This window comes from Anastrepha obliqua, chromosome 6 (assembly GCF_027943255.1).
Source record: "Anastrepha obliqua isolate idAnaObli1 chromosome 6, idAnaObli1_1.0, whole genome shotgun sequence".
NCBI lineage: Eukaryota > Metazoa > Arthropoda > Insecta > Diptera > Tephritidae > Anastrepha > Anastrepha obliqua.
In genome coordinates this window covers 37,475,336-37,501,706 of record NC_072897.1, presented here as the reverse complement: position 1 = coordinate 37,501,706, position 26,371 = coordinate 37,475,336, and the positions used below count along the sequence as shown (strand labels likewise).

Sequence of the window (26,371 nt, the reverse complement as noted above, 5' to 3'; positions counted from 1 at the left end):
CGACAGGGCGGAGGAGGAGAGGCTTCTGGCCTCAGAGAGCGAGGACGCCGTCCTTGAGGTGATGGAGAGGATCCTGGAGGATGAATATTCTTCAGATCAATCTTCAGCACTCTAAGGCGGCGTCCGCCAACTTACTTATCCACCTTGAGCAAGGTGGAGCTGATATAGTCCTGATCCAGGAGCCGTGGCTGAGCAGCAATGGCATTTCTGGGCTCAGGACGAAAAGCTACAAACTGGTGGCGTATAGCAGGACAGGTAAACCAAGATCTTGTATACTCATCAGGAGGGAACTTAACGCATTTATTTTGCCTAATTTCAACAATGAAGACATTGTGACGGTGAGCCTGGAGGGCCCGGCTGGAAGGCTATGGCTGATGTCCCTATATATGGCACATGATGACGAGGTGGAACCACCTCCGGCGCTGCTAAGGGAAACCCTGGCTGAAGCAAAACGCAGGAAAATCGGCGTTATCATAGGCACTGACGCGAACTCCCATCACACCTGCTGGGCAAGTTCTAACATCAATGCACGAGGTGAGTCACTTTTTGATTATATTTTAAACGAGGACTTGTTTATATGTAACAGGGGTAAGGACCTCACTTTTATTACCGCAGCCAGAGAAGAGGTGCTTGACCTTACTCTGGCTTCTTCCTCACTGATAAGCCGAATCTCCGATTGGAGGGTGCTAAACACTCACTCCTTCTCGGACCATAGGTATATTCAGTTCTCTCTCACTCAAACTCGTCCAATAAGATCCCCCTACAGGAACCTGAGGAGGACGGACTGGGATGCATATTATAGAAATTTGCTGAGCTTACTCCCCAAAGCACCGGGAGGAAATCTAGATCTATCGGAAGAAGCGATCGACGAACTGGTGGAAACTTTCACCTCAGCTTGCAACAAGGCCTTGGAAACCTCTTGTCCAATAACAGCTTTTCCCAGGAAGGAAAAACCGCCCTGGTGGACAACGGAGCTATCTGAGCTTAGGGCCTCATGCAGACGCCTTTTTAACAGGGCTAAAAAATTATGGCTCCCTCGGGATGGGAACTGTATAAAGCAGGGCTAGGAATATACAAGTCCGAAATTAGATAGGTTAAGAAGGACTCTGGGAGAAGCTTCTGCGAGAGCGTAGAGGGCTGCCATGAGTCCTCCAGGTTTAGACGAGTACTCACGAAGAGTTCCGCTCCCTTGGGGTACCTAAGAGACGAATCGGGGCGTTGTGCGATGAGCGGCGAGGAGTCACTGAAGTTACTACTCGACGCCCATTTTCCGATGAGCCCAGCATCTAGCAGCACCGGGCTGGATAGCATTTCAACTCGCATTCCGGACCGAGGCTGGTTGCTGGATAACCGTCGCCTGGCTTCGGCCATTGACTCCTTTAGGCCCTTCAAGTCTCCTGGTCCTGACGGCATCATTCCTGCCCAACTGAAGAAATCTGTGGAGGTATCATGCGGTTGGTTGAGCCCCATCTATGCGAGCTGCGTAGCTAGGGGCTATATACCAAGATCATGGAGGGCCGTGAGGGTTGTCTTTATACCCAAGGCAGGCAAGAGCTCGCACGTCTCCCCTAAGGACATCTTTCTTACTGAAAACCCTTGAGAGACTGTTTGACATGCACATAAGAAGCGAAATTCCTCGGGGTCGGCTGTCGCATACTCAACATGCTTATTGCAAGGGTAGATCGGTGGAATCTGCCCTACATACAATCGCGGAAGAAATCGAAGAGTCTCTTCTTCAGAAAGAGTTTGCGATAGGCGCCTTCCTCGACATTGAGGGGGCTTTTAACAACGTCCTCCCGGAGGCAATTACCAGGTCTCTAGGTAAACTAGGGGTCGGAACCGACCTTATAAGATTTATCCACAAAATGCTTAGCGACAGAACTGTCACGGCAGAGTGGGGCGGTATCTCCATCCACCGGCAGGTGAGTAGAGGCACTCCGCAAGGTGGGGTTCTCTCACCATTCCTCGGGGTTGTTGTTCTAAACGATCTGCTGGAGGAGCTGGTGAAGGGGGGCTGCAGGGTAATTGCCTACGCGGATGACGTGGCACTAATTGTTAGAGGAAAATTTTTGGATACTCTGTACAACTTGATGCAGGGATATCTGAATGCAGTTGTTTGATGGGCAACAGATTGTGGCCTGTCGGTGAATCCTCTTAAGACGGAGCTCGTCCTATTTACGAAGAAATATAAAATACCCAGAGCTCAACTTCCCTCACTAGGGGGCGCTTCTCTGATGCTTTCTGACAAGGTGAAGTACCTAGGTCTTATCCTTGACAGCAAGCTTACATGGAAGCCCAACATTGAGGAGAGAGTAAGGAAGGCAACAATCGCCTTGTATGGGTGCAAAGGCGCAATTGGCAAAAGGTGGGGTCTCTCGCCCAGAGTTGTATTCTGGCTCTACAATACCATAATAAAGCCAATTTTGTTATATGGAGTCACTGTCTGGTGGAACTCACTGGAGAGGACGACATCAGTTAAAAAGCTAGAGAGAGTCCAGAGGTCTGCACTCATTGGAATAAGTGGGGCGCTTCGAACTACTCCTACTCTGGCGCTTAATGTAATGTTAAATGTGGTACCTATAGACATCGCAGGCAGAATTGCCGCTGCTCGTACCGCAATCAGACTGAGGGGCTGGATCTATAAGCTCAACCTCCCTTATGGGCACTCAAGAATCCTCAGAAACTTTAAGTTCATCCCTCTGTCAACACACCAGTGTATACCCTCGTTTAGTCCAACCGGAAATTTCTCCACCCACATCCCGTCAAGGGAAGAGTGGACGGAGGGCTACACTTGGAGGCAGGGCCTGGTGAACATGTTCACGGATGGATCGAAGTTGGAAGGAAAGGTTGGCGGAGGAGTCTTTTGCGAAGGGCTCCCCATCAGACTAAAATTCAGGTTACCGGACCACTGCAGTGTGTTCCAGGCAGAAGTAGCCGCAATCAAGGAGGCAGCTGACTGGCTGCTCAAATGTGTACTAACGGTCAAGAAGGTAAATATTTACTCCGACAGCCAAGCATTCGGAATTAGTCAAGGTCCGAATTCTTTGACATCAGCCTCATTGCGGGCACAGCGACATTGCGGGAAACTGTGAGGCGGATGAGCTGGCCAGACAAGGGACATGTGAGGTGATTTCCCCACGGAGGGAGAAAATTGGAATCCCCCTGACTACCTGCGGTCTGCTCCTGGAAAGATGGGCATCGCGCAAACTCAGCGAGCGCTGGGAAAATACACAAACGTACAAAGTCGCGAAATCCTTCTGGCCACGTGTGGACCGAAGGCGCTCGGGTGAGCTTCCGAGGCTGACAAAATATCAGCTCTCCAATCTAGTGGGCATCATCACGGGGCACTGTCCGCGAGGTACACATGCTGTGAGACTCGGAATTACTTCGAGTCCTTTTTGCGTCAGCTCTATGGAGGATGAGGTGGAATTATCTCAGCACCTTCTCCTTAGCTGCCCTGCTCTGGCGGGGCTAAGATTCAGGCATCTTGGCTCTTACTTCTTTGCCACGCCTGCTGATATAGCTGGCGCTGACATTAAAAATCTGATGAGTTTCATCAGCAGCACAAAGCGGTTGACGCAAACATAGTCATCGTTCATAATCCGCACGCTCCTAACCTTTTCATCACCACCTCTCCCCGCCCTCTCCCTGCACATCATCGGTCCTTCCCCTCTCCTCACTTCCTTGACAATGGTATCACAAAGGACGAATCCTTCTTCGTCCAAGTGTGCTCACTCCCTGGGCAACCATACTAACCTAACCTAACCTAAGCTTATTCAACATGATCTCTTAAATAAGGAGGCTGCCGAGCTTAATTTGAATATGTGTCGGGTATTCACAACATTGGATGAAAAACTGCAACATTTCAATGCTTTAGTCAGCCATCTTCAAATAGATAGGTTGGTTCCGTTGCGTAAAGTTAAAGTCCATGGAAACAGGAAGCGATGGTTTACACGGGAGATATTGTCTTTAATTAGAGAGCGTAGTAAATCATATAAGAAATGGAAAAATGATAGAAACACTCACTCGTGGCAAAAATATCGTGTAGCAAGAAATAAAGTAACTGCAATCACTAGAGATACCAAAAGGGCATATCTATCATACAATGGAAGCTCAATGATAGTTTACCTTCGAAAGTCCTATGGAAAATCCTTAAATTCTTAGGAGTCTCAGGAGAGGATAAGCCCGTGTGCAGTGTGGACCCAGAAATCTTGAATACTCACTTTCTAGCATCTAACAGGGCTCCACTCGACATACCTGTAAAAGTTCCTTTACGAGAGCATGCTGATGACGGTTAGTTTGAATTTGTGTCTGCAACAGAGATGGATATGATACAGTGTGTACATACTGTCTTAAATTTCATAAAATTATTGTACCATTTGTAATACCGTCACTTACGCACATAATTAACTTTTCACTCACCTCATCTACATTTCCATATCTGTGGAAGATAGGAAATATAATACATGTGCCAAAAATAAAATGCTCTACCGCTCCGCAGCACTTCAGACCAATAAGCATTTTACCTGCCCTATCGAAAGTATTTGAAATATAATATTTTTGGCGTAGTATTACTCGATTTTTCAAAAGCATTTGATACTATTGATCACAACATTTTGCAAAAATTGTGCTATCATTATAAGTTAGGAGCATTTGCTCGGCAACTAACAAAAAGCTACCTTTCGAATCGGCTACAACAAGTTAAGTGTGGTGATAACTACTCAATTACCTCAGGTGTGCCGCAGGGCTCTATTTTAGGTCCAATATTATTTTGCATTTTTGTTAATGATATTGTTGAGTGTTGCCAAAACTCGTCGATTCATCTCTATGCTGATGACACCCAGTCAAGGCCAATAGCTCTTATTGAAGATTTGATATCAAGGCTTAATGTAGACCTCACTCGTATTTCTAATCCAAATCTAACAACTTGAATTTAAATGAGTCAAAGACGAAGGCGATTGCTATTTCTCATTCAAACTATGACCTTAGCTCTTTGCCGCCAATATTGTTTAATGAAGTAAATATTAACTTTGATGACATAGTAACTAACATGGGTTTGTAAATATAATAAATTCAAGATTATCATGCGTTGACCATGTAAACTTTGTTGTAAACAAGGTATATAATATTCTTAGAAAGCTATATTGCACTGTCTACTTACTGCCAAACTCAATTAAAACTTGTTAGATCACTCATTGTTCCTCATGTATCACACGCTGAATTTGTATATTGCAGGCTTGATAATAATTCGAAACATAAATTGTAAATCGCTTCAAAGAATGCAGCGCGTTTCGTGTTTGAAAAAAAGGAAATATGACCATATATCTATCTACTCAAAACAGATTCCTGGTCATAACCTCGACCCGTATCTCAAAATACGCTCTCTTATGTTCCTGCATAAATTAATATACACACAAAAACCATTGTACCTGTATGAAAACATTAAACAATGACAGTGCATCCGAATATTGAATCTGATTGTTCCGACTTACACTTACTTGGAAATCAGAGCGAATGGTTTTTGTTAATGCCATAAAACTATGGAATTCTATACCAACTACAATAAAGCTTATAAAACCAGCCAGGTGTTATAAAACTGCAGTTTCTAACTACATCTAACCTTTAATTCCCCTTCCCTTCTCACATTCCCACCATATTTCTCTTTTTCTCACTTACTATTCTAAGTTTTAGTCTATAAGTTTAATAGTTAAAATAGTTTTAAAATTTAAGTAATATAGCATTTTTATGTATACCATCCTCGTATTCTAAAATTATAAGAAGATGCACTACCACAAGACTTTGTCTTACTATGTACAAAACAAAACAAATAAATTCAAATTGAATTGTCTGGCTTAGACATCAACAACCTGGAAAAGTTCCTGAACCGCACAGACTGGATATAGTCATGCTGTAAATAACTGTTAAACAAGTTGGTAACGGGGATATATGCAACAAAGTGGTGCAGAAACGCTAGTTGGGTTCTGGACGAATCACCACTTAAACCAACCAATCCGAGTGCAGTACAATGGACTTAATTTTGTCTGAATGCTGTACTTGCTAGTCTGTCCTGACAACAACAAAACAATCTATGGTTAAGAGAGCAACGAACGTGGTGGTGAACGAGGACAAAACGAAGTACCTCTTGTCATCAAACAAACACTCGGCGCACTCGCGTTATAGTTTGGAGGTTGTAAAAGATTTCGTTTGTTTAGGAACCAGCATTAACACCGATAGCAATGTCAGCCTGGAAATCTCTCTTGCCAACAAGTGCCACTTTGGACTAAGTAGGCAAATGTGTAGTAAAGTCCTCTCTCGACGAGCAAAAAGGCTCTCATCATCCTAACGTATGGCGATGAAGCGACGTTTGGAGTGTCGGAGAGAAAGATTTTGCTCAAGAATTTGGACCTTTGCACGTTGGCAACGGCGAGTGTCGCAGGCGATGGAACCATGAGCTGTATAAACTTTACGACGTCATAGACATAGCGTTATGAAATAATCTTCAATCTCACGTGTGGGTTTTTGAAAAACTTTCCTATAGCTCTTAAAAAATCGCCCTTTATTATAAAATGTTATTATCCCGACGGCCTGTAATATCGATGATAGTGTGATAGTCAGGTATGAATGTCAACGGATAATAATTTGCGGAAAACTTTAAGTGCAATCAAGTTTGCGAAAATCGTGAACATCAGATAGCAAATGAGGAATGTATTGGAAGTGAGACAAATAAAATGTTTTTTTTTCTTCGTTTTTGTTATACCCCCTTTATTTATTACAATCTGTTATATATTAACAATTTGTAATTTTTGGGTCTATGTTCTTTGACCAATGTAAGAAGAATCTGTTCTTTTTGTGTTTTTGTAATTACACTGTAAATATGATATTATAGGTAGATCAGACGGTGTGAGTCGCTTTACTCTTCGTTTGATATTTTCTGCCGGTACTATTTTACGCATTTGTTCGTTTTGGTGGACTGACAGTCCCTTTATACGTTTAGTGCTACATTTTGCGATTGTTTCTTGGATTGTGTCTACACTTAAGTCACGATGTATGGCTTAATTGGAAATAACCAACCAGCATTTGTTATATTTCGTAATTTTTTGGATTGTGTTCGCTGTATGAGCTGAAGATTTGTGTTTTTAGCCGTTCCCCATATTTCTATTCCGTATTTCCAGATAGGAGTAATAATTGTTTTGTATAGAACCACCTTATTATAAAGTGATTCTTTTGATGCTCGTCCGATTAGCCAATTTAATTTCCGGTACTTATTCCTAATTTCATTTCTTTTCTTAATGATATGCTGTTCCCATGTTTCGTCAATAGTTATACCGAGATATTTTGCTGCTGGACTGATTTTTATTTTGTGGTGTTTTAAAGTAAGATTATATTTTGATATCGTTTTGTTTGTCTATATAACTATTATAGTATATTTTTTTTTTATTAACTTCTATACCCCATTTGTCAAACCAGTTTACTATGTTGTTCATTAATTTCGGAAGTGTGAAGGTCGCCAGTTTTTTGTCATTGTTTGATGCCATTAATACAGTATCATCTGCGAACCTTGCTATCAATGCGGACTCCAACTGTCATTGGAATATTCGTCTTCATATGTTGCATAAAATATTCGATCTGTTATGTAGGTCTTCAAAAGCTCAGAGTAGTTTTGCGGAAAATTCGTTTGAACTTATGCAGTCTTTTATGACTAACTTTATCAAAGGCTTTTGCAATGTCCAAATATAAAGCTACACAATATTTTTTGTCATTCATGTCGTTAAGTATTTAGTTGACAGCCCAGTGGATTTGTTGGACGGTTGAGTGTTGCGGTCTAAATCCGAAATGATGGCTTGGTATCACTTTTTTTGTTGTCAAAATTGGTTTTACTCGGTCGAACAATATTTTTCGAACACTTTTGGAAGTTTTGGCAATAAGCTGATGGGCCGATATGAGGCAGTTTTGGTGGCATCTTTTCCGGGTTTGGCTATAGCGGTAATTTGAGCAAATTGACAAGTATTTAGTCTCTAGCATGCTATTAAATATGTTTCTTATGAATTGCAATGCTATTTTAATATTTTTCCATTTATTAGGTCATATCCTGGAGCTTTTTAGCGCTTAGCTTTCTTTTTTGGTTTTTAATTTCACTCATGGTAGTCTTTCTTATTTTGGTTTGCGGAACGTTTATTATGCTGGCAGATTTAATGACAAGACTGTTCAACAATATTTATCATGTTCGGACGTGTTAACACCTCGCTCTCGAGTGCAACCTCCTTAAAGGGGAAAAAACACAAGAACATAAGTAAAATAAACAATATATATTAAAAAAAAAAAATATCAGTCATCGACTGCCTTCCGAACCATACGGTCGTTTCCACAGCGAAGTTGTGTTTTCTCCTCAGTGCGATTATTCTTTTCTCTACTTTCCTATTTCTCATTTACTTACTAATTCGTGTGATTTTGCCTCTGCTGATTAACTGTTTTTTGGAGTGTAAGCCGAAATGTCCCTAGAGGGACCTCCACTAGGGAATAACAGGTTTTCCTTGTTATCCCCTAGCCCCAACCAAAGAGGAAAAAAGGAAAATCAGTAACCACAGAGTTTTTTCCATCTTTACCAACAGTAAAAAAAGACAACCCAAAATATCTCGTGGTAAGTGCTGTTGATACTAATAAGCCCCTGAAAAAATATTCGTGTTTTGCAGTGCATAAAGCCCTGCAAAATATAAGCTCAGAACCTATGAAAATCACGGACTTAAAGGATGGAAATCTTTTATTAATGGTGAAAAATTCCAATATTGCTAAGAAATTTCTGGCAACCAAACATTTAAATGGATTTTGTAAAGTTAACATTGACCTTCACAATACCCTTAATTATTCCAAGGGCACCTTTTACGCTCCGTGCTTAAATGAAATACCAGAGAGCGAAATAGTGGAAAACCTTAAAGATCATGGAGTAGTTAGTGTTTATAAATTTCAGAAATACAATGAGGGCAAATCATTTCCCAGCGGAGTTGTACTCCTTACATTTGATTCTTACTATCTTCCAGAAAAAATCGATGTCTCTTGGTATACAACTAAGTTAACAGCATATTATTCCAATCCAATGAGATGCAAGACCTGCCAACTGCTTGGGCACACAGCTAAACGCTGTCAGAAAACACCAGCATGCGATATGTGCGCTCTTCCTCCCCATCTTCCAGTACCGTGTACTCGAATCTTCTGCGTAAACTGCGCTGGAAACCACTCCGCTTCCAGCAAGCTTTGCCCAAAGTATAAGCAAATGAAAGAGATTATTGTAATAAAAACTGACAATAAATGCTCAATGAGAGAAGCAATAAGAATACATAAATTGCAAATTCCACCTCAACTCAACGAGTACTCTACTTCCTTTTCTACTGTAACTAAAGATTCTCTTATTTCTTCTCCTCTCTCTACTGAAGCTACAAACAACATATTAAATATTCAACAGCAAAATAACTCCAAAACTTCACGACTTCTTCCTTCAGTCTCTAACAATATTTCAAATAATCAACAACAAAGTGACAAACAAACCTCTTCACCACCTCTTTCCATAGCCGAAAATTGCATTTCAAGTAACCAACAACAAAGTAATACAAACCTGTTTTCTAAATCTCTATCCATGGTTACAAACAACAACAAAAACAATCAACATAGCTTTATCACTAACAACATTGCAAGCCTTAATGCAGAAAGCAACAGTCACACTAATAAAAGCCCTAACCTCTCAAATCAAACTATAGCACCAATAAATTCAGTCGATGACTTAAATAATCCGAAATCTTCTTCATACAATATTTCTACATTTTTCCCCAATCAAGTACAATAGCTATTTCCACAACCTCCCTCAAAATTCTTCATGCAAACAAGGCATTGCCCTTTTTGTAAAAAAATCTTTCGCACATAAAGCTATCCCCATTTCATCCAACATCTCCGTGTTAGCAGTTGAAATAGACATTGGCTTTAAATTGTCATTTATAACCTGCTATATTCCGCCCAATCAGACTTTTAATAGCAGGGAACTTCAAAATATCCAAATCTCATTTCCCCCTCCCTACATCTTTCTCGGTGATGTCAATGCCTGGAGCCCACTTTGGGGCTCTCCATGAACAAACCGTAGAGGCGAAATAATTGAAGATATTGTCCTATCCAACAACCTCATCGTCCTTAACGACGGTTCACCCACTCACTTTTCCACTCATGGCTCCTTCACCCATCCTGACATTATCCTCGCTTCCGCCTCCCTAGGACCCAAATTGTCATCCCGAACACTTGACGAGCTACATAACAGTGATCACTTCCCCCTAGTTACTACCCTCAACCTACCGATCCAATACCAAATTAAGCTTAGAGCAAAATTTTTAACAGACAAAGCGGACTGGCCTAAATTCCTCTCTCTTTTGGCAGATACATGTAGCAGTAAGCCATCTTTGCATAATATAAACGCTGAGGCCTCATCCATAAAATCATTAATCAGATCCGCTGCTCACATTGCCATCCCTCAATCCAGATCAAAACAGTTTGCTACAAGGCTTCCTTACTGGTCTACTGTTCTCTCATCCCTAAGAAACCACAAACAATCATTGTGGGTCAGTTATAAACAAAGTAGAACATTAGACAACCTTGTAAGATTTAAAAAAGCGAACGCTGTATTTAGGAGAGAGTTAAAATTAGCAAAACGGAAAGCATTAGAAACACTTACGGCCAAAATCACTCCGGCATCTAGTCCCAAGCATATTTGGACAGACATAAAATCGTTCACAGGATCAGGCCAACACAACCATATAAAATTCGTCCACTCCCAAAAAGGTAAGATCTGTAGTGCACAGGATATTTCCGAAGAATTTGCAACCACTTGGAGGGATTATTCACATTGTTCTAATTTCCATACAAATTTCAATACCGTAAAGAACAAAATCCTATCTGAACCCTACGACAACACCTTTCCCTGCCCTAAAGCCATTCTTTCTGATTTACCAATTACGACAGAAGAATTTGAGACTACAATAGGCTCAATGACCGGCAAAACCCCAGGAGCGGAAAAAATCCCATATCCCCTTCTCAAAAATCTCCCATACAATCTTAGAAACAGACTCGTAAATCTCTATAACAACATTTTCAACCAGGGTATTTATCCGCAGGCCTGGAAAACTGCAAAGATTATTCCTATCCTTAAACCTAATAAACCCAATACCATTATTTCGAACTACAGACCTATATCCTTACTCCCCTGCATGTCTAAAGTTTTCGAAAAAATAATTTCAACTCGGCTACTGTGGTAAGCTAAACAAAACGGTTTCATATCGCACAATCAATTTGCGTTTCAAAGGGGTCTTGGTGTGATTGATCCACTTCTATATTTTGAACACTTTGCCTCAACCGCTTTATCCGCTTTCTCGAAAACACGTTTCAGTTCTTAACCTAGACTTCGAAAAAGCTTTCGATAGGATAGGTTCTCATATTGTTCTTCGGCAATTAAAACGCTGGAAAGTTGGCCACAAAATGTACCATACAATTAAGTCTTTTTTACTGAACCGCAAATTCTTTATTAGTATCAACAATTACAATTCTAATATTTTAAAATTACACAATGGCATACCTCAAGGTTCCCCTATTGCAGTAATTTTGTTCATCATAGCTTTTAATGAAATTACTTCCTCAATTTCCCCACTCCCATCTATTAGTCATTTTGTTTACGCTGATGATCTGGTAATTTTCTCTGACCTAAACGACCTTTCGCAGATAAAAACTCATTTTCTAAATATTTCAAGTCAGATCTCTGAATGGTCTAAATCATCAGGAGCCAGCATTGCTTTGAACAAGTGTGCAACATTCCACGTCTGCCGTAAACATAAGTGTATCTTCCCTTCCCTTTCCATTTCTAACACTATAATCCCCTACACTAACACTCTTAAGATACTCGGCGTTGTTTTTGACAAAAAACTTACATTTGAGCCCTTGATTTTGAAAGTCGACTAAGTCATATTTTCCTTGTTTCTCGTCTTCGGTACTGGATGCTTCTATTTTTAGTTTTAGTGAATCACACTTTTGGCAAGTGTCTTTACGAGGAGTATGAAAATTTAAGTTGAACTCCGTATTGAAAATTTTCCTGTAAGTCCACTCCTTCACACGTGATATATTATTTTCATCACATTTTTTCACATACAGCTCATACATTTTTCGGATATCTAAGTCGGCACTTAAATACTTTCGACCTGAAGTGTGATGTGATCTTGTGTAATGGCTCTCACATGCTGGAAAACTCAGAATATGTTCTCGTACCACTTTAATTTTATCTGCATCCGTTTTTCTAGATGAACCAAGCATTTTGCCACGTAAATCCATTCCAGGTGATTTGGCATTTAAGGCACCGTTTAATCTTCCGTAAGATATTTTAAAAGTATCAAAAAAAAAAAGTTCTACAAATGGAAACTTCTGAATTCCGTACATTTATATGATACTTATAACTACATTTTCTCATATATCCTTCTTCATTTCTGGGTCGTCTTTGCTTTATTGATAGTTTTCGAACCAAACCGTGCAGAAACAAATTCTGTTTTTCAAAACTTGCTAATTTCCAAAAAAAATCAAAATTTGCTTTCCTATCTTCATATCCAATTGCATTTATACATTGTTTGGAACAACGGCAATCTTTATGTTCGAAAAGTTTACCACTCACAAGCTTAGACTTTTTTGTTTCATATTCCTCTCCACTATTTCTCTTCATTTTTCTTATATTTTGTGCATAATTAAGTTGATTTCGGCTCCTCTTTCTTGATTTCATGTTGATTTCTTCCATTTGTAGGGGTTCCGAATTCACTTTCACAGTATCAGTTGATTCATCTGAAGACGATATTGCTCTTATTCGTTTCCATTTCTTGGGAGCATTACTTAAACTTCTTCGCAGTACAATGTCTACAATTAACTATAAATAGTACGTTTTTACATTTAAATGATTACTTGATCATACCTGAATCGTTATCTGAAGGCATTACAAAGTTATTATTTATTTTCCAAAATTTCTCAACGAACTGACTTAGTCGACTATCAAAATGAATAGTTTCCGTATTTTGTTTAACAACCAAAAAATACACTCAATTTTACGAGTTAATTTTTATGGCATACTGCTAATCTCTTCAGATTATGTTAGTTCATTGGGATTAGATAACAAGTAGCTGATAAACTCGATTTTTAAAAATTTTGACTTAGTCGACTTTCAAAATCAAGGGCTCATTTAAAGACCATTGTAAATATATTAGAATAAGCTTGTTATCTCGATTAAATATTATAAAATATCTTTCGTCTAAACACTTTTTAGTACATACTTTAACCCTAATAAATATAACGAAAGCGTTAATATTATCAAAAATTGATTTCGCCCTGTCTATATACGGGCACTGTGCCAAAAATCATCTAAAACTACTGCAAGCACCATATCACACAGCCGCTAGACGATGTATCCGGTCTTTCCCTACATCCCCAACCAAAGCTGTCTTAACGGAAGCAGGACTACCAGATATCGCATCCAGAGTATTGAGCAAGACGCTGATGTTAATACCAAAAATTATGCACTGCAAGGGCAAACTTCTATTCAACATAGTCGAAAGGTCGTCACAGCTTACAATTCAAAGCAAAAAGCCATCGGTCCTGTCGCGATGCATCACACTCGCCAAAGAATTGAACATCATATCGACTCCGATCCTTATGAGAACACCAACATACCCTCAGTGGGTTTCCCTCAAATCCTGTTTCTATAACAAATTATTCTGCCTTAAAAAAATTGAAACAGCATCGGTCGAATACATACAGCACTACAGCGAAGCTACTGAACCTTTTCGTGCAGAATGGGATTTTATATTCACTGACGGATCCAAATCGGACACCAGCACAACATTTGCTGTGACAAATAGCGACGGTGCCACAATTTCTGTCGGTGCACTGCCTACATACTGCTCAGCTTTCACAGCAGAAGCAGCTGCACCGCATGAAGCAGTAATGTTTGCCTCCCAAACGAGCAAAAAACATCTAATATGCAGCGACATCAAATCCGTCATCGAAGCCTTGCAGAACCCAAAAAACGATATGTTACTCATCAATATGATTAGAAATATTATATATGAAAAGAAAGACGCAATAAAAATTATGTTGGTTCCTGGTCATGCTGGAATCAAAGGCAACGAAGTTGCTGATGAACGTGCAAATAAAGCACGGATGCAGCCATTACATTTCTTTAACCACTTCACTCCTAAAGACCTACGGAGGTATGCGTCAAATTATTTAGCCGGAAAACTCACGCATGATTGGGTCGCCTATTATCACTACTACAAATTAAATAATCCCCGTGGAACTAAACCGATTTTCCCATCTGACTCTCCTTGCAGAGGTATCAGAACTTTTGTGCGTCTACGAATCGGACATTCAATTCCAAATCATAGTCATTTACTAAATGGAGCCTTGAAGCCGCCATGCTCATACTGCAATATACCAGATTTATCAGTACAACATCTCCTGGACTCCTGGCCTAAGTCAGATCCGAACAACAGTTTTTGGCAGCAGCAAACCCTCTGACCATTTGAAATTAGCAAATTCAGATAATATTAACGCTTTCCTTAAATTTCAAATCTTAGCTAAACTTAATATTTAAAATTATTGTTACTTTCATCCGGAATAACACAAAGTTTTTGTTTGTGTTTTTAATACTTAATGTAAATTATCTCTAAATTATCTAAAATAGTCTTATAAGTATAAATCGCGAGCCGAAGGCCTTAGTAGCCAGATTTCTTGTTAAATTTTAATGTATTGGTTATTTATAACTATTACTCTACATATAAATATAAATAAATAAATAAAATAAATAAAAAAATATAAAAACAACGATATAAACAAAATTAGAATGCCAGTAGAGCGCACTCCACCGCGTGAACGGAGTATACCGCTATCTACCGCGCAAACAACAATCCAAATCAGTGCTCAACTTACTCTGATAAAACAGAAATAGAAACAAGAGAAACTATGTATGGCTAAAATAAGAGAATCGACAATTCCCGTATCGTGGAGTGATCAATGTAAAACACCAATAGCGTTAACGGCTAATTACCATCACTTGGAGAATCCGGTAATAAAAACTACTTTGGCGCCCTACAACTATCCGCAAGAGACATCAGTAACATCATGCACGACAGCAACAGGTGCTCACTACTCCATTATCACCACATCAGCAACAGCTTTAAGCTCAACAACAACAGCAACTTCATCCACTTCTGCTAAACCAATCCATGCACCTTCAACTCTCTTTCAAACCGCAACACGCAGTGCTGAATGTAGCACCAAATGTGTAGTACACACCAAATACACTGATCGCAACGTCAGCAACAGCAACGCACAATACAAGAATGCAAATGCAAAACGAAAAAAAAGACTTTGTGCAATCACAGCTATGCTGAAAACAGTGAACCGTACGCAGTCCCTTACCGTGCACAAAAACTCACCCCCGAGAACAACTGCGTTCTTTTAATTACATATTTACACAATACATCGGTTTGTGTGTGTATGTGTTTGGTTGTATCTACACAATGTTCCCATTGATATTTTTGCTTACACACTTTTTCACACATCCGCGTTACAGAGAACGTTAAATATAGAGAATTCTCACGAGCTACGAATAGTGTGAATTGTCAAAAATGAAGTGAAACCGCGAACACTATTTCACCTCGCTCAACTCGAAGGCGGGGAAGTTCTTAACGGACCTGATTACAGTGAATTATGTACAAGTACATTGGCTCTGCTCAGTTTTTGGTTTCTGTATGAAATCAAATTGACAAATGCCGACGGCATTTTGCAAGGCATTTGCTTGTGCATTTTTATGTTCCCTTGATAAACGAAAATTTATTCAATTTATATTTTCAAACAAATACAACCAAATAAAGATTTAAAATCCAAGATTTAAAATCAAAGTAACTTTAATGCACACATTTTGTTGTGTGCGTTTTAGTAAATTTGATGAAAATTTTTACTAATTTTTCGAGTCGAAATTAATTTTAGACAAAAATTCAAAGAGCATATTGGTATATTGATGAATATATGTACATGTATATCAATATATGTATATATACATATATTTTGTTAGTTATATTTGTGCAAAAGTTCAATTGCATCTTCAATTCTTATAGTGTTAGAAATGTATGTATGTGCACACGCACTGCAGCAACAATGACCTACCTCACGACGCATTGCCTTATCATATTTATGTGCATTTGAATATGCATTTTTTGGTCCTGTGCCAAACGAAAGTTTTTTAAATTTACCTATGTATATTACAGGGAATAAATCATATATGTATGCATTTTATAGATAGTACCAAACTTTTAAATTTAAAATAAATAAAATAAAACTTCAAAGAAACGTATTTGCATACATACATGGGACAACTAAGTTCTATTGCATCTTTAATAAATATAGTGTTGCACGCATATGTATGCACTGAAGCAACATGACCTACCTCACGAGCATCGCCTTATCATATTTCATGCAATAATTAGGGAGTAAATATTCGAATTATCGAATTCCTGCAAATGCTAAAACAACTTCTTCTGCATATGCATCGACGTATGTGCATGTGCGTATATGCACACTTGATGCCCTAACTATATCTATCTATGTACATTCAATTGATCAAATCAATAAATTCTGTATACAAAACGCTTCATTACCAGGCACACAGGAAGATGGCATATGCAAATATAAATATGTGAATTGAATTCAAGCAAAACAATGCTTATTAATATACACATATGCATGTATATACAACCGCACACACAGGGCACTCGCTTTATTGCTCAAAATGCGTATGTCGTTCAAAGCTGCAATTCTATGCCTAGCGACTACAAGAACAAAATGCAGTCCTAGACGCAGGCGTAGCGGCCATCATTCTAGTTGCCATAGCGCTGAACAGTCGCGGCGGCGCCGAACAGTTTCAACTATTGTACTGTGCAACAAAAACTCATCATCAAAAAATTCATTGATAAATTCGAGCTCATAGTTCTAAGAGCAAGAACTTTCATTCATAAAACGAGCCGCCCATATGCCAATTTTCTCGACAATTCGAAAATAGTCAATATTGGAATATTTCGCGTAGAATTATTTGCCAATATTTGATAAATCTTCAATTTTTATCAAGTCGAGTGCCCGCGGCTTCGTACATATGTATGCATCAATATATGTACGTAAATATTATATATATTAATTATAATATTAAAAAGCTACCTAACATTCTTTGCTTCTAATCACCAAGAAATTCTTATCACTGCTGCTAAATTTACATAATTCAGCCCCTCACTGTTAATTTTTGTTGAAAAATGTGGCTATGGTGAAATTGTCTTCGCGAGACGAGTACCCCTCGAAATTCCATACGTTCCTGTCATTGAGACTTCTCTATACATTAACGTTCTCTGCGCGTTATCAATTACAATTTTTCATTGTTTAATAAATCAAAGCCAAAAACCAACAAATGCAAATAGTTCATTTATCTATATTTAACATTATTCAACACTATTTTTAAGCTATTTTAACAAAAATTATCACATTTTACATGGGGTTCTCATTAGGTTGATCGCAACAGCTGAGTCGGGATTGCGTTTACGGTGTTCACTGTTTTCAGCATTAAAGATAAACCGAGATAAACAATCACCAAACAAACTCGAACTCTCAAATAATAACAAAAAACAAAAGAACAAAATGCAAAGCTCTACACAAACAACTCTACAAGAGTATTGGTTAGGCAACCCAGTTTCAACAAATAGGTTCGATCTTTAGGATGTAGATAACGAGCCAAATATCAATGAGCCAGAAAGTAACTCAGTAGAAAAAGATTCAGGCACTCAGCGTGCGCAAAAACCGCCACCAATATATGTACAAAATGAAGAAAATGTGTGTACCCTAACAAATGCATTGCATTCCCTGCCAAATACTAAATTTGAAATAAAAGTTCTTAGCCGAAAGGAAATTAAAATCCAACCTAAAGAAACCACACATTATACAAAAATAATAGACTTATACTAAGTTTCCACCGCAGCCGGAGTTTGGGTTCTCTGCCGCTATCGTGTTCTTAGCGCAAACACGAAACAAAACACCTGTCAAATCCCATACAAAATTAAAACACAACTCCATACCTAAACACACTTTTCAAAGCGTGTTTTGTTGGGTTTGCGTCTAATTTAATTATTAAGTGGTGGCAATGTTGCTCATTTTCCTCATTTATTATTGCATTCTTATCGAAACATGGCAACAATGATTGCAATTTGTCAATATGACATTTGATTGACGCACCGGCTATCCATTTGGTGAATCTTGCTCAAACGACTGTTATATATATCAAACAACAGGTAAAAAACCGAGTGTTAAGCGAATAGAGGCTACTGGTGATGCGCCAATTCCGCAATATGGACCGGGAATAGTTTTACACGAACATTATTTATATACGGTTGGGGGAACAACTGGCTATGATTACTCTTGTGAAGTGCATCGCTTAAATTTGCGCACACGAGTGTGGGAATGCGTATATATCTGTCGTCCAGATATACGCGAAGATCCAGAGGGTCGTTATCGTCACGAAGTTGTCTACGATGGGCAATACATATATGTGCTGGGTGGTGGTACATCGAATTTAGTGTATGATTTACAACGCATCCCTGCATTTAATTTAATTACAAACCGATGGGAATATTTCGTCACATTACCCGATCGAACATCACAAACAAATCTAACAATCGAGCGACAAAATTCCGGATATCCAAACCCACGAAAGTGCTTTTCCTGCGTACAGCACACGAAATCGAATGGTGAGGTCGAAGCATTCATTACGGGAGGCTTGCAGGTGCGTAATAATTAAATTTAGTATTATTAAATTATATTTGAAGTTGGATATCCCTTTTCCATTTGCAGGCCGATCAAGTATATTTTTCAGATATATGGAGATTAAATTTTACTACTAAGCAATGGACACTTATAAAAACAGTCTCTCTACCAAAAGCTTTGTACTTCCATGCCGCAGCGCACAGTCAAAATGGTTGTATGTACATATTCGGTGGTATTGAATATGATGAAAAACGTATACGACGGTGCAATGACCTTTATAAAATGTGGATGACCATACCATTATTAAGTGCAATTTGCTGGGAGGCAGTGTTACATTACAGACCAAATCTCAAATTGAATGGCCACTCACAGCTGCTTAAAATGGGCATACCATTGCGCTTTGCACAGAGATTGTGGCATTCTTCAAAAGCCAAATGATTATACAACAAATGAAGAGATATGGTATGGTATGTCATGTAACGAGCAATAAGAAGCGAAAATGAATAAAATGTTATTTTATAAAACTATGTATTATAAATTTTATTGTTAAAAATTAATATGTGAAATGATATTTAAGTTTTAATGAATTGTGCCTTTTAAAGTTGCACTAAGTGCCTACTACTATCTTTTTTCAAAAATGAATAAAATGTTATTTTATAAAATTATGTATTACAAATTTTATTGTTCTGGTGAAAAGTTGTTTTTCAGATTTAAACCAATTGGACTCTTTGTAGGATATGGCTTCATTAAATGCTGAGAGAGACGAAAAGCAGAGTCCCCTATAATATGGACTGGTATTTTTGTGGATCCATACAGCAAGCTCAATTCATCAAGAAGTGCACAACTTTGCAACTCGCGCTTTAGCGATGATTTTTCAAAAATTCCGGAGTCGTCGCATCTTCCAGGACTGCCGCAATGCATATAAGCAAATCTATATTTTGCGTCTACCAAAGCCAATAGTACTACGGAATACCACCCTTTGTAGTTGTAGTAATCAATGGCTTCTTCCTTTCTTGGATGAATTTCAATATGACATCCATCTGTATTGTATTGTTAAATAATTAGAAATGTTCCGTTTGCTTGACTCGTCACTACGAGTGTCATTTATTGATTGAATTTTTAGTTATTACAATCTGGTTCTTACAGCTAAAGACAGCGTGGCTGCGCTGTCAGGGACGCCGGCAGAGGCGCGGTCAGCTTATGTATAATTCTTTATGTATTGTTTACATAAGAACGTCTAAGGGCTGACGCGGCTCGTAACGGCGGGGAGGAGGTAATATGTTCACTTAGTTGTTGAACCGTCGGCGCATATCAAATATGCCGATGCGGTAATGTCCATGCAGGGCAATGTCCAAGGGATCGTGTTACCACAAGTGCTTGCACATTGTTTATGTGAATATTGTAGTCAAGTGCTACAATGTGTTTGTAATAATATTTATGCATTCAACTGAGTACAGTGAGCATCAGGGCAATGGCCCAGGGATCGTATTACCACAAGTGCTTGCACATTGTTTATATGAATATTGTAGTCAAGTGCTACAATGTGTTTGTAATAATATTTATGCATTCAACTGAGTACAGTGAGCATTCGATAAGTGAACATACTACATCTCCCTCCTTTAGAAAAATAACGTAATTATATGAAGTTATTTTCTTAGTGTTATTACTTACCTATGTGTAAAATTTATATATATTTATTTTTTTTTTTTTTTTTTTTTTTATGAATTTTAATACTAATTAATTAATAGATTTGATGATATATATATATATATATAGCATTAATTACTTATTATAGGTATGGCCATACTTTACTTTATAATAGTAGTCAACTGATTGTGAAGTAACATGTATTTAATATATCAAGAAATGAAAATCTTTAACCTATCTTTATGTACTTTTTGTTTCTAATTTTTACTGTCTTTAATTATTATATTATCGTTATCTTCTATTTTTACTACAGTATAAGGGCCTAAATATGTTTTATCTAGCTTATGACCTGTTTCATTTTTTAATAAAACTAGGTCATCTATTTTTATGTTACTATCTATAATATTCCTATCGTAATATTCTTTATTTCTATTTTTATGTTTTTCTAATAGTAATCTAGCCCTTTTATAGGCTGATTCTAATCTAAACTTAACTTCTTTAGAGTAATCATCTATATTATAAATAGGTTCTATTTTATCTATGTTTGTAAAATATTTTGGCAAGTTACTCTGTTTGCCGAAAACTAGCTCATATGGACAATAATTATGTGCCATAGAGGGTGTCGTGTTGAAACAGTATACGAAATATTGTAGCCATACGTCCCAATCTGTTTTGTCAACAGATATGTAAGAACGGATATATTCATTGAATGTTCTGTGGCTTCTTTCTACTGTTCCAACGGTCTGGTGGTGGTGTGCAGTAGACGTTATGTTGTCTATCTTTAAGTATTTGCACAAGTCAGATATAATTGAATTTTTATATTCTGTTCCCATGTCCGTAATGAACGTCTTCATTGGACCGTACTTCAGAATAAAAGATTCGAATATAGCTTTTGCGACAGTTGTTGCACTTTTGTTTGCAACTGGAATTGCTACTAAGTACTTTGTCAGATCATATATTAAAGTGACTGCGTATTCATTTCCATTTTCCGTGCGTGGTAATGGACCAATTGTATCTACTATCACTCTGTCGAAAGCATATATTGGAGTTTCAGTTAGAGTCATTGGGGTCTTTGTGTGTAATGTCGTCTTTGACATTTGGCATTTGGGACATCTACGTATATACTCTTTGATATGACGAGTCATATTTTTCCAATAGTAGTGTCTTTTTATTTTAGCTATTGTTCTAGCTATTCTTGTATGACCTCCTTGTATTGGATCATCATGGAATGTAAACAGTATTGCTTCTTTTTCTTTATCTTTTTGTATTAGGGTCACCGGCTGGAGTAGCGCTACTCTTAAAGATTTCAATATTTCATTGCCCATTTTTTTAAAAGTATCTATTGAAATTAGTTCAAAGATCTTTTCGCTCGGTGCCACTTTGAGTTGGCTAATATTAAGTATACCGGCTTCCGTTTCAAGCCTTTGAAAGAACTGACCTAAGTCAAGAATTTCATTGGTGTACATATTGCTAACATCAATTCTTGCTATAACTTTATTTCCATGTTTTAGTAAGCATAGAGAGTCTGTTATTCGCAAGGTCACTACTTTTCGTACCTCGTCATTTGCAATGACTTCGTATACGTTGGGCTGAGAAGCATTTAGAGTTTGCTTTCGCAAATCCTCTTTTTCTTTTTCTTTTCCTGCGCAGGAATTTAACTGTTTACTTTGATTTCTGGTAGTGACTTTCAGAATTTTATTACTTATTTGTATGTTTTTTAAGCCCTTTATTGTAATTCTTGATAGCGCATCGGCTACAAAATTATCTTTGCCCTTTAGATATTCTACTGTGAAATTATATTCCTCTAATTCAAGTCTCATACGAGTAAGTTTCGAACTTGGATTTACCATTGAGAATAGGTAAGTAAGTGCTCTGTGATCTGTTTTGACAGTGAAGTGTCTACCATAAATATATGGTCTGAAATATATTATTGCCCAATGAATAGCTGCTAATTCCTGTTCTGTTGTGCTTTTGTTGCTTTCACCTTTTGTGAATGCTCTTGATGCGTATGCAACTGGGAGTTGGAGTCCGTTTTTGTTCTGAGTTAGAACTGCTCCACATGCTTGCTTACTAGCATCTGTGATAATACAGAATTCTTTGCTGAAATCTGGGTATTGTAGGAGTGTTGGATTCATTAGTGCTGATTTTAGATATTCGAAGGCGTTTTGGCAATTAGCTGTCCATTCGAATTTTACATTCTTTTTACATAACTTCGTTATGTGACGGGAATAATCAGCAAAATTTTTTATGAATCTTCTGTAATAGTTACAAAATGCAACAAATCTTCTAGCGCTGTCCGCATCGTGTGGGACTGGATAATTTTGGATGACGTCGTATTTTTTGTCGTCGGGCAAGATTCCTTTGTCTGTGCATTTATGTCCTAGGAAAGTGACTTCATGCATGAAAAATGAGCATTTTTCGGGATGTAACTTTAGATTGTGTTGTCTACATTTTTCAAAAACATCGGTTAAGTTTTTGAGCATCTGTTTTTCAGAACAACCAATGACTATTAAGTCATCCATATAAAGGAATGCTTGTGAAGGTTCAAGTCCAGAGAAAGCTATAGTCATCATTCTCTGAAACGAATTTGGCGCTATTTTTAAACCGAATGGTAATCGCGTGAAGCGATATGAACCATTGTTTGTTGAAAAAGAAGTAATATCTCTTGATTTTTCTTCAAGTTCAATTTGATGAAAACCTGACATTAAGTCCAGGCATGAGAAGTACTTTGCTCTACCTAGTTGATCTAAAATATCATCAATTCTAGGGAGCGGAAATTTATCAGACAACAGTTTTTTATTAATTTGACGATAGTCAATTACTAATCGCCATTTTTTTGTTTCCGAATTTGGAAGTGACTTTTTGGGTACTAATAACAAAGGGCTATTGTAAGCAGATACAGATGGTTCGACTATTTTGTCGTCAATTAGTTTTTGGACTTGTTTCTGAATTTCGTCTTTGTGACTGTGAGGATTTCTATAATTTTTAATGTATATTTCTTCATCATCCTTCAATCTCAGTTTTTGTTTATAAAAATTATTTGTGGTTATTGGTTCGGTTTCTAGTCCGAATACATCGCTGTATTGTTTACAGATTGTTGTTAGTTGATTATGAAATTGTGGTGGGAAATTCTTTGATAGCTGTTTTAGTACAGATTTCTCTCTATTCTCTGGAATTGTTTTAACTACTTCGTAGCTTGAAAGTGGTTCATATTCTAATTTATTTATGTTGATTAACTGATCTTCATTTGTTGTATTAAGCATTCTTATGAATGCATTTTGGGTTGTTGCTATGGTATTTGCTATGTAGATACCATGCAGAATTTCTTGGTTTGGAATAAATACACTGTCTTCTACTGAGTTTATTGTAATTTTTCGGATCACTTGTGATCTTGCTGGCAGAACTATTGAATTGTTGCCAGAACTGTATGTTATCGGAACATAAATTGGGTATTTTAAGTTAGTTGGTCTGATTATAAGCCAGTCTTCAGACGGCTTGAAATCTAATTGACAGTTGTATTTTTTTATGAAATCTATTCCTAGTATTCCATCACATGGAATAGCGAATTGTAAATTTACAATGTGAAAATCGTGGGGGATTATGTAATTTGTGGTTTGGATTTCAATGGAAGTAAGTCCTTTAGATTTGGTTACTTCTTGACTTATTCCCTGTATATTTATTATATGATCAGTTTGAATGTATTGAAAAACATCTGAATTTTCTTTTAATATAGATATATCTGCACCTGTGTCTATCAAGAATACTAGTTCTTTCCCTGTGTTTATATTTGTGAAGGTTACGTATATGTTTTGGCTGAGATTGATGGTATGAATTTTATTATTTACTGCTGAGTATCTAAAGGCTGTTGGGAGTTTCCCGAAGCGTTTTGGGTCACCCTTACATTATTGTAACTGTTTTGGTTATAACCTCCATTTTGGTGGTTATTTCCTCTATGGTTGACTCTGTTGTTTCCTCTATTATTACCTCTATAATTATTATATTGGTAATTATTATTCTGGCCATTATTGCGGTTGTTGTTACTATAATTATTATTATTATAATAACCTCGACCATTGCCTCTACCATTGCCTCTACCGCGATAATTATTCCTGTTGTTATAATTACCACGGCCCCTTTGGGCTAGCAATATTGAATTGGGATTGCCTGTCATTTCGGTACTACATTGTATATACTTTGTGACGGCTTCATCCATTGTTTTGAAATTGCCTGCCTCGAGGATTGTTTTTAACTTTCCGTGTTCGCAATTTTTAACCATTGTGTTAATGGCTTCTTTAGTGCTGAATTTGTCAGCATGTTCGGCTGATAGGCCTTCGTCAATATACGAAGCTTCCAAAAGCTTTCGTAAATTGTCAATTTCTGTCGTAAATTTTTCGGCAGTTTTCCCTTTTTGCATTGTTTTAGACAATTTGGCTTTTACTACGTCGGATGTTTCACCAACTATAGTATCTTGCAATTTTTTGATTATTGCATTAATTGTCGTTTCATTTTGGACTTTGTATAGAGTTGAGCCAACAATTTTTGACTTAATGACCTCAACAGCTATTTCTTTGAATGTGCCTTTTGTCAGATTTATTAACTTCAAAGCTGTTACAAATCTTTGAAGATGTATTTTCTGTCCATTGAATTCTGGAATGGCATTCGATATGTCCTTTATGTATGCCCTTTGGGCGTTTACGTCTGTCATGATGTATTCTTCTGTGTCTGCTGAGCTTGTGCTAGAATTCAATCCTTCTTCCTGTTCTATCTCATTATCTTCTTCAGATAAAGTGATTTGTGCAGGAATAGTAAGATCTTTTAGGTCGTTTTCTTTTATGTCAGTTTCTTCGTTTGATTCAGGATCTGAATCTAAATCTGTTTCAACTGATTTCTGATCTTCTTCTCCATGTAGTGTTAATGGTGAATTTAACACTGTTGGAATGAAAATATCTAGCTGATACTTTTCTTTGACGTTATATAAATTTAAACGTAATTTGATCAACAATTTTGATATTTTTGACCAGTTAGTTTTATTTATTATGCGTCTATTATCATGCACTAATATTCTTGCATCATTAAATGTTTCTACAAGAATTTTCGCATGTTTATTTAAAGTATCCTTTTGTATTGACCTATTCTGGCTTACACATTTGTAAGATTTATCAAATTTTTCTTTTAGTTCACGGATATTTAGGGTTAGTTGCTCCCATTCCATGCCTGGGATTCATTATGTATATGTATATATATAAAAGTTTTTTTTTTTTTGTATATATAAACACATTACCATGAGAATCGTGTGTGTTTGTATATTATTTTCAGATCTTATCAAGATCGTTAGCTTGGCTTAAGGCTCTCTTTTTTATACATTTATTATGTAGGATGTAGGCTTTGTAAATAATATATGCACACATAATAATAACGATTATCAGTAACAATATGTTTGTCATTTTCATATCAGTATTTGACGATTCTATTTTATTTATTACATTTGCAGTGGAGTCCACTGTTTTGGTATCAATTAACCCCATTCTGGGTGTTATTATATATATATCATCAAATTTACTTATACTGTTTCTGCTCATATATTTTAGTTTTGTTATTTCTAACGTTAATGTTCATTTAGGAGTCAATTTTAATTTAATTAATTTTTCCTGATTCGATCAACAGCGATCTCCTACCTAGTGGTTTGTATGGCTTCACTGGCCATACTCTAGCGGGCAATGCAGTTATCGCTTCCGCTTACAATATTTGTCTTAAATTAATTACAATATTTTTTTTTGTATTATATAAATATATCTAAATTCTGCTGCTGTTGATCGTCCATCTGCACCAGCTGGTCTTCGCCGGATCTGGCACGCTGGCGCTCCCT

The 26,371-nt window shown here is 37.4% G+C and overlaps 2 protein-coding genes across 2 annotated transcripts; one reads left to right on the top strand and one right to left on the bottom strand.

Annotated features, from left to right (window-relative positions):
* Positions 1-386: 386 nt before the first annotated feature.
* Positions 387-19,296, top strand: LOC129250370 (kelch domain-containing protein 10 homolog). The gene is made up of 4 exons (XM_054889999.1): positions 387-534; positions 15,087-15,461; positions 18,324-18,877; positions 18,946-19,296. Exons 1-4 carry the CDS (start codon positions 387-389, stop codon positions 19,294-19,296), a joined length of 1,428 nt encoding a protein of 475 aa, XP_054745974.1.
* A 5,050-nt stretch (positions 19,297-24,346) lies between these two features.
* LOC129250369 (SUN domain-containing protein 2-like) lies at positions 24,347-25,717 on the bottom strand. Its single transcript, XM_054889998.1, has one exon. The coding sequence runs from the start codon at positions 25,715-25,717 to the stop codon at positions 24,347-24,349; it is 1,371 nt and encodes a 456-aa protein (XP_054745973.1).
* Between the last annotated feature and the right edge of the window lie 654 nt (positions 25,718-26,371).

Excerpts from the sequence above, each read along its gene's own strand:
- LOC129250370 (XM_054889999.1), top strand. The coding sequence starts at position 387 with ATGGCACATGATGACGAGGTGGAACCACCTCCGGCGCTGCTAAGGGAA. Across the intron at positions 535-15,086 it reads TTCTAACATCAATGCACGAG|CGTTAACGGCTAATTACCAT; the intron begins GTGAGTCACTTT and ends AAACACCAATAG. Across the intron at positions 15,462-18,323 it reads TATGCTGAAAACAGTGAACC|GACGCACCGGCTATCCATTT; the intron begins GTACGCAGTCCC and ends TGACATTTGATT.
- LOC129250369 (XM_054889998.1), bottom strand. The coding sequence starts at position 25,717 with ATGGAATGGGAGCAACTAACCCTAAATATCCGTGAACTAAAAGAAAAA.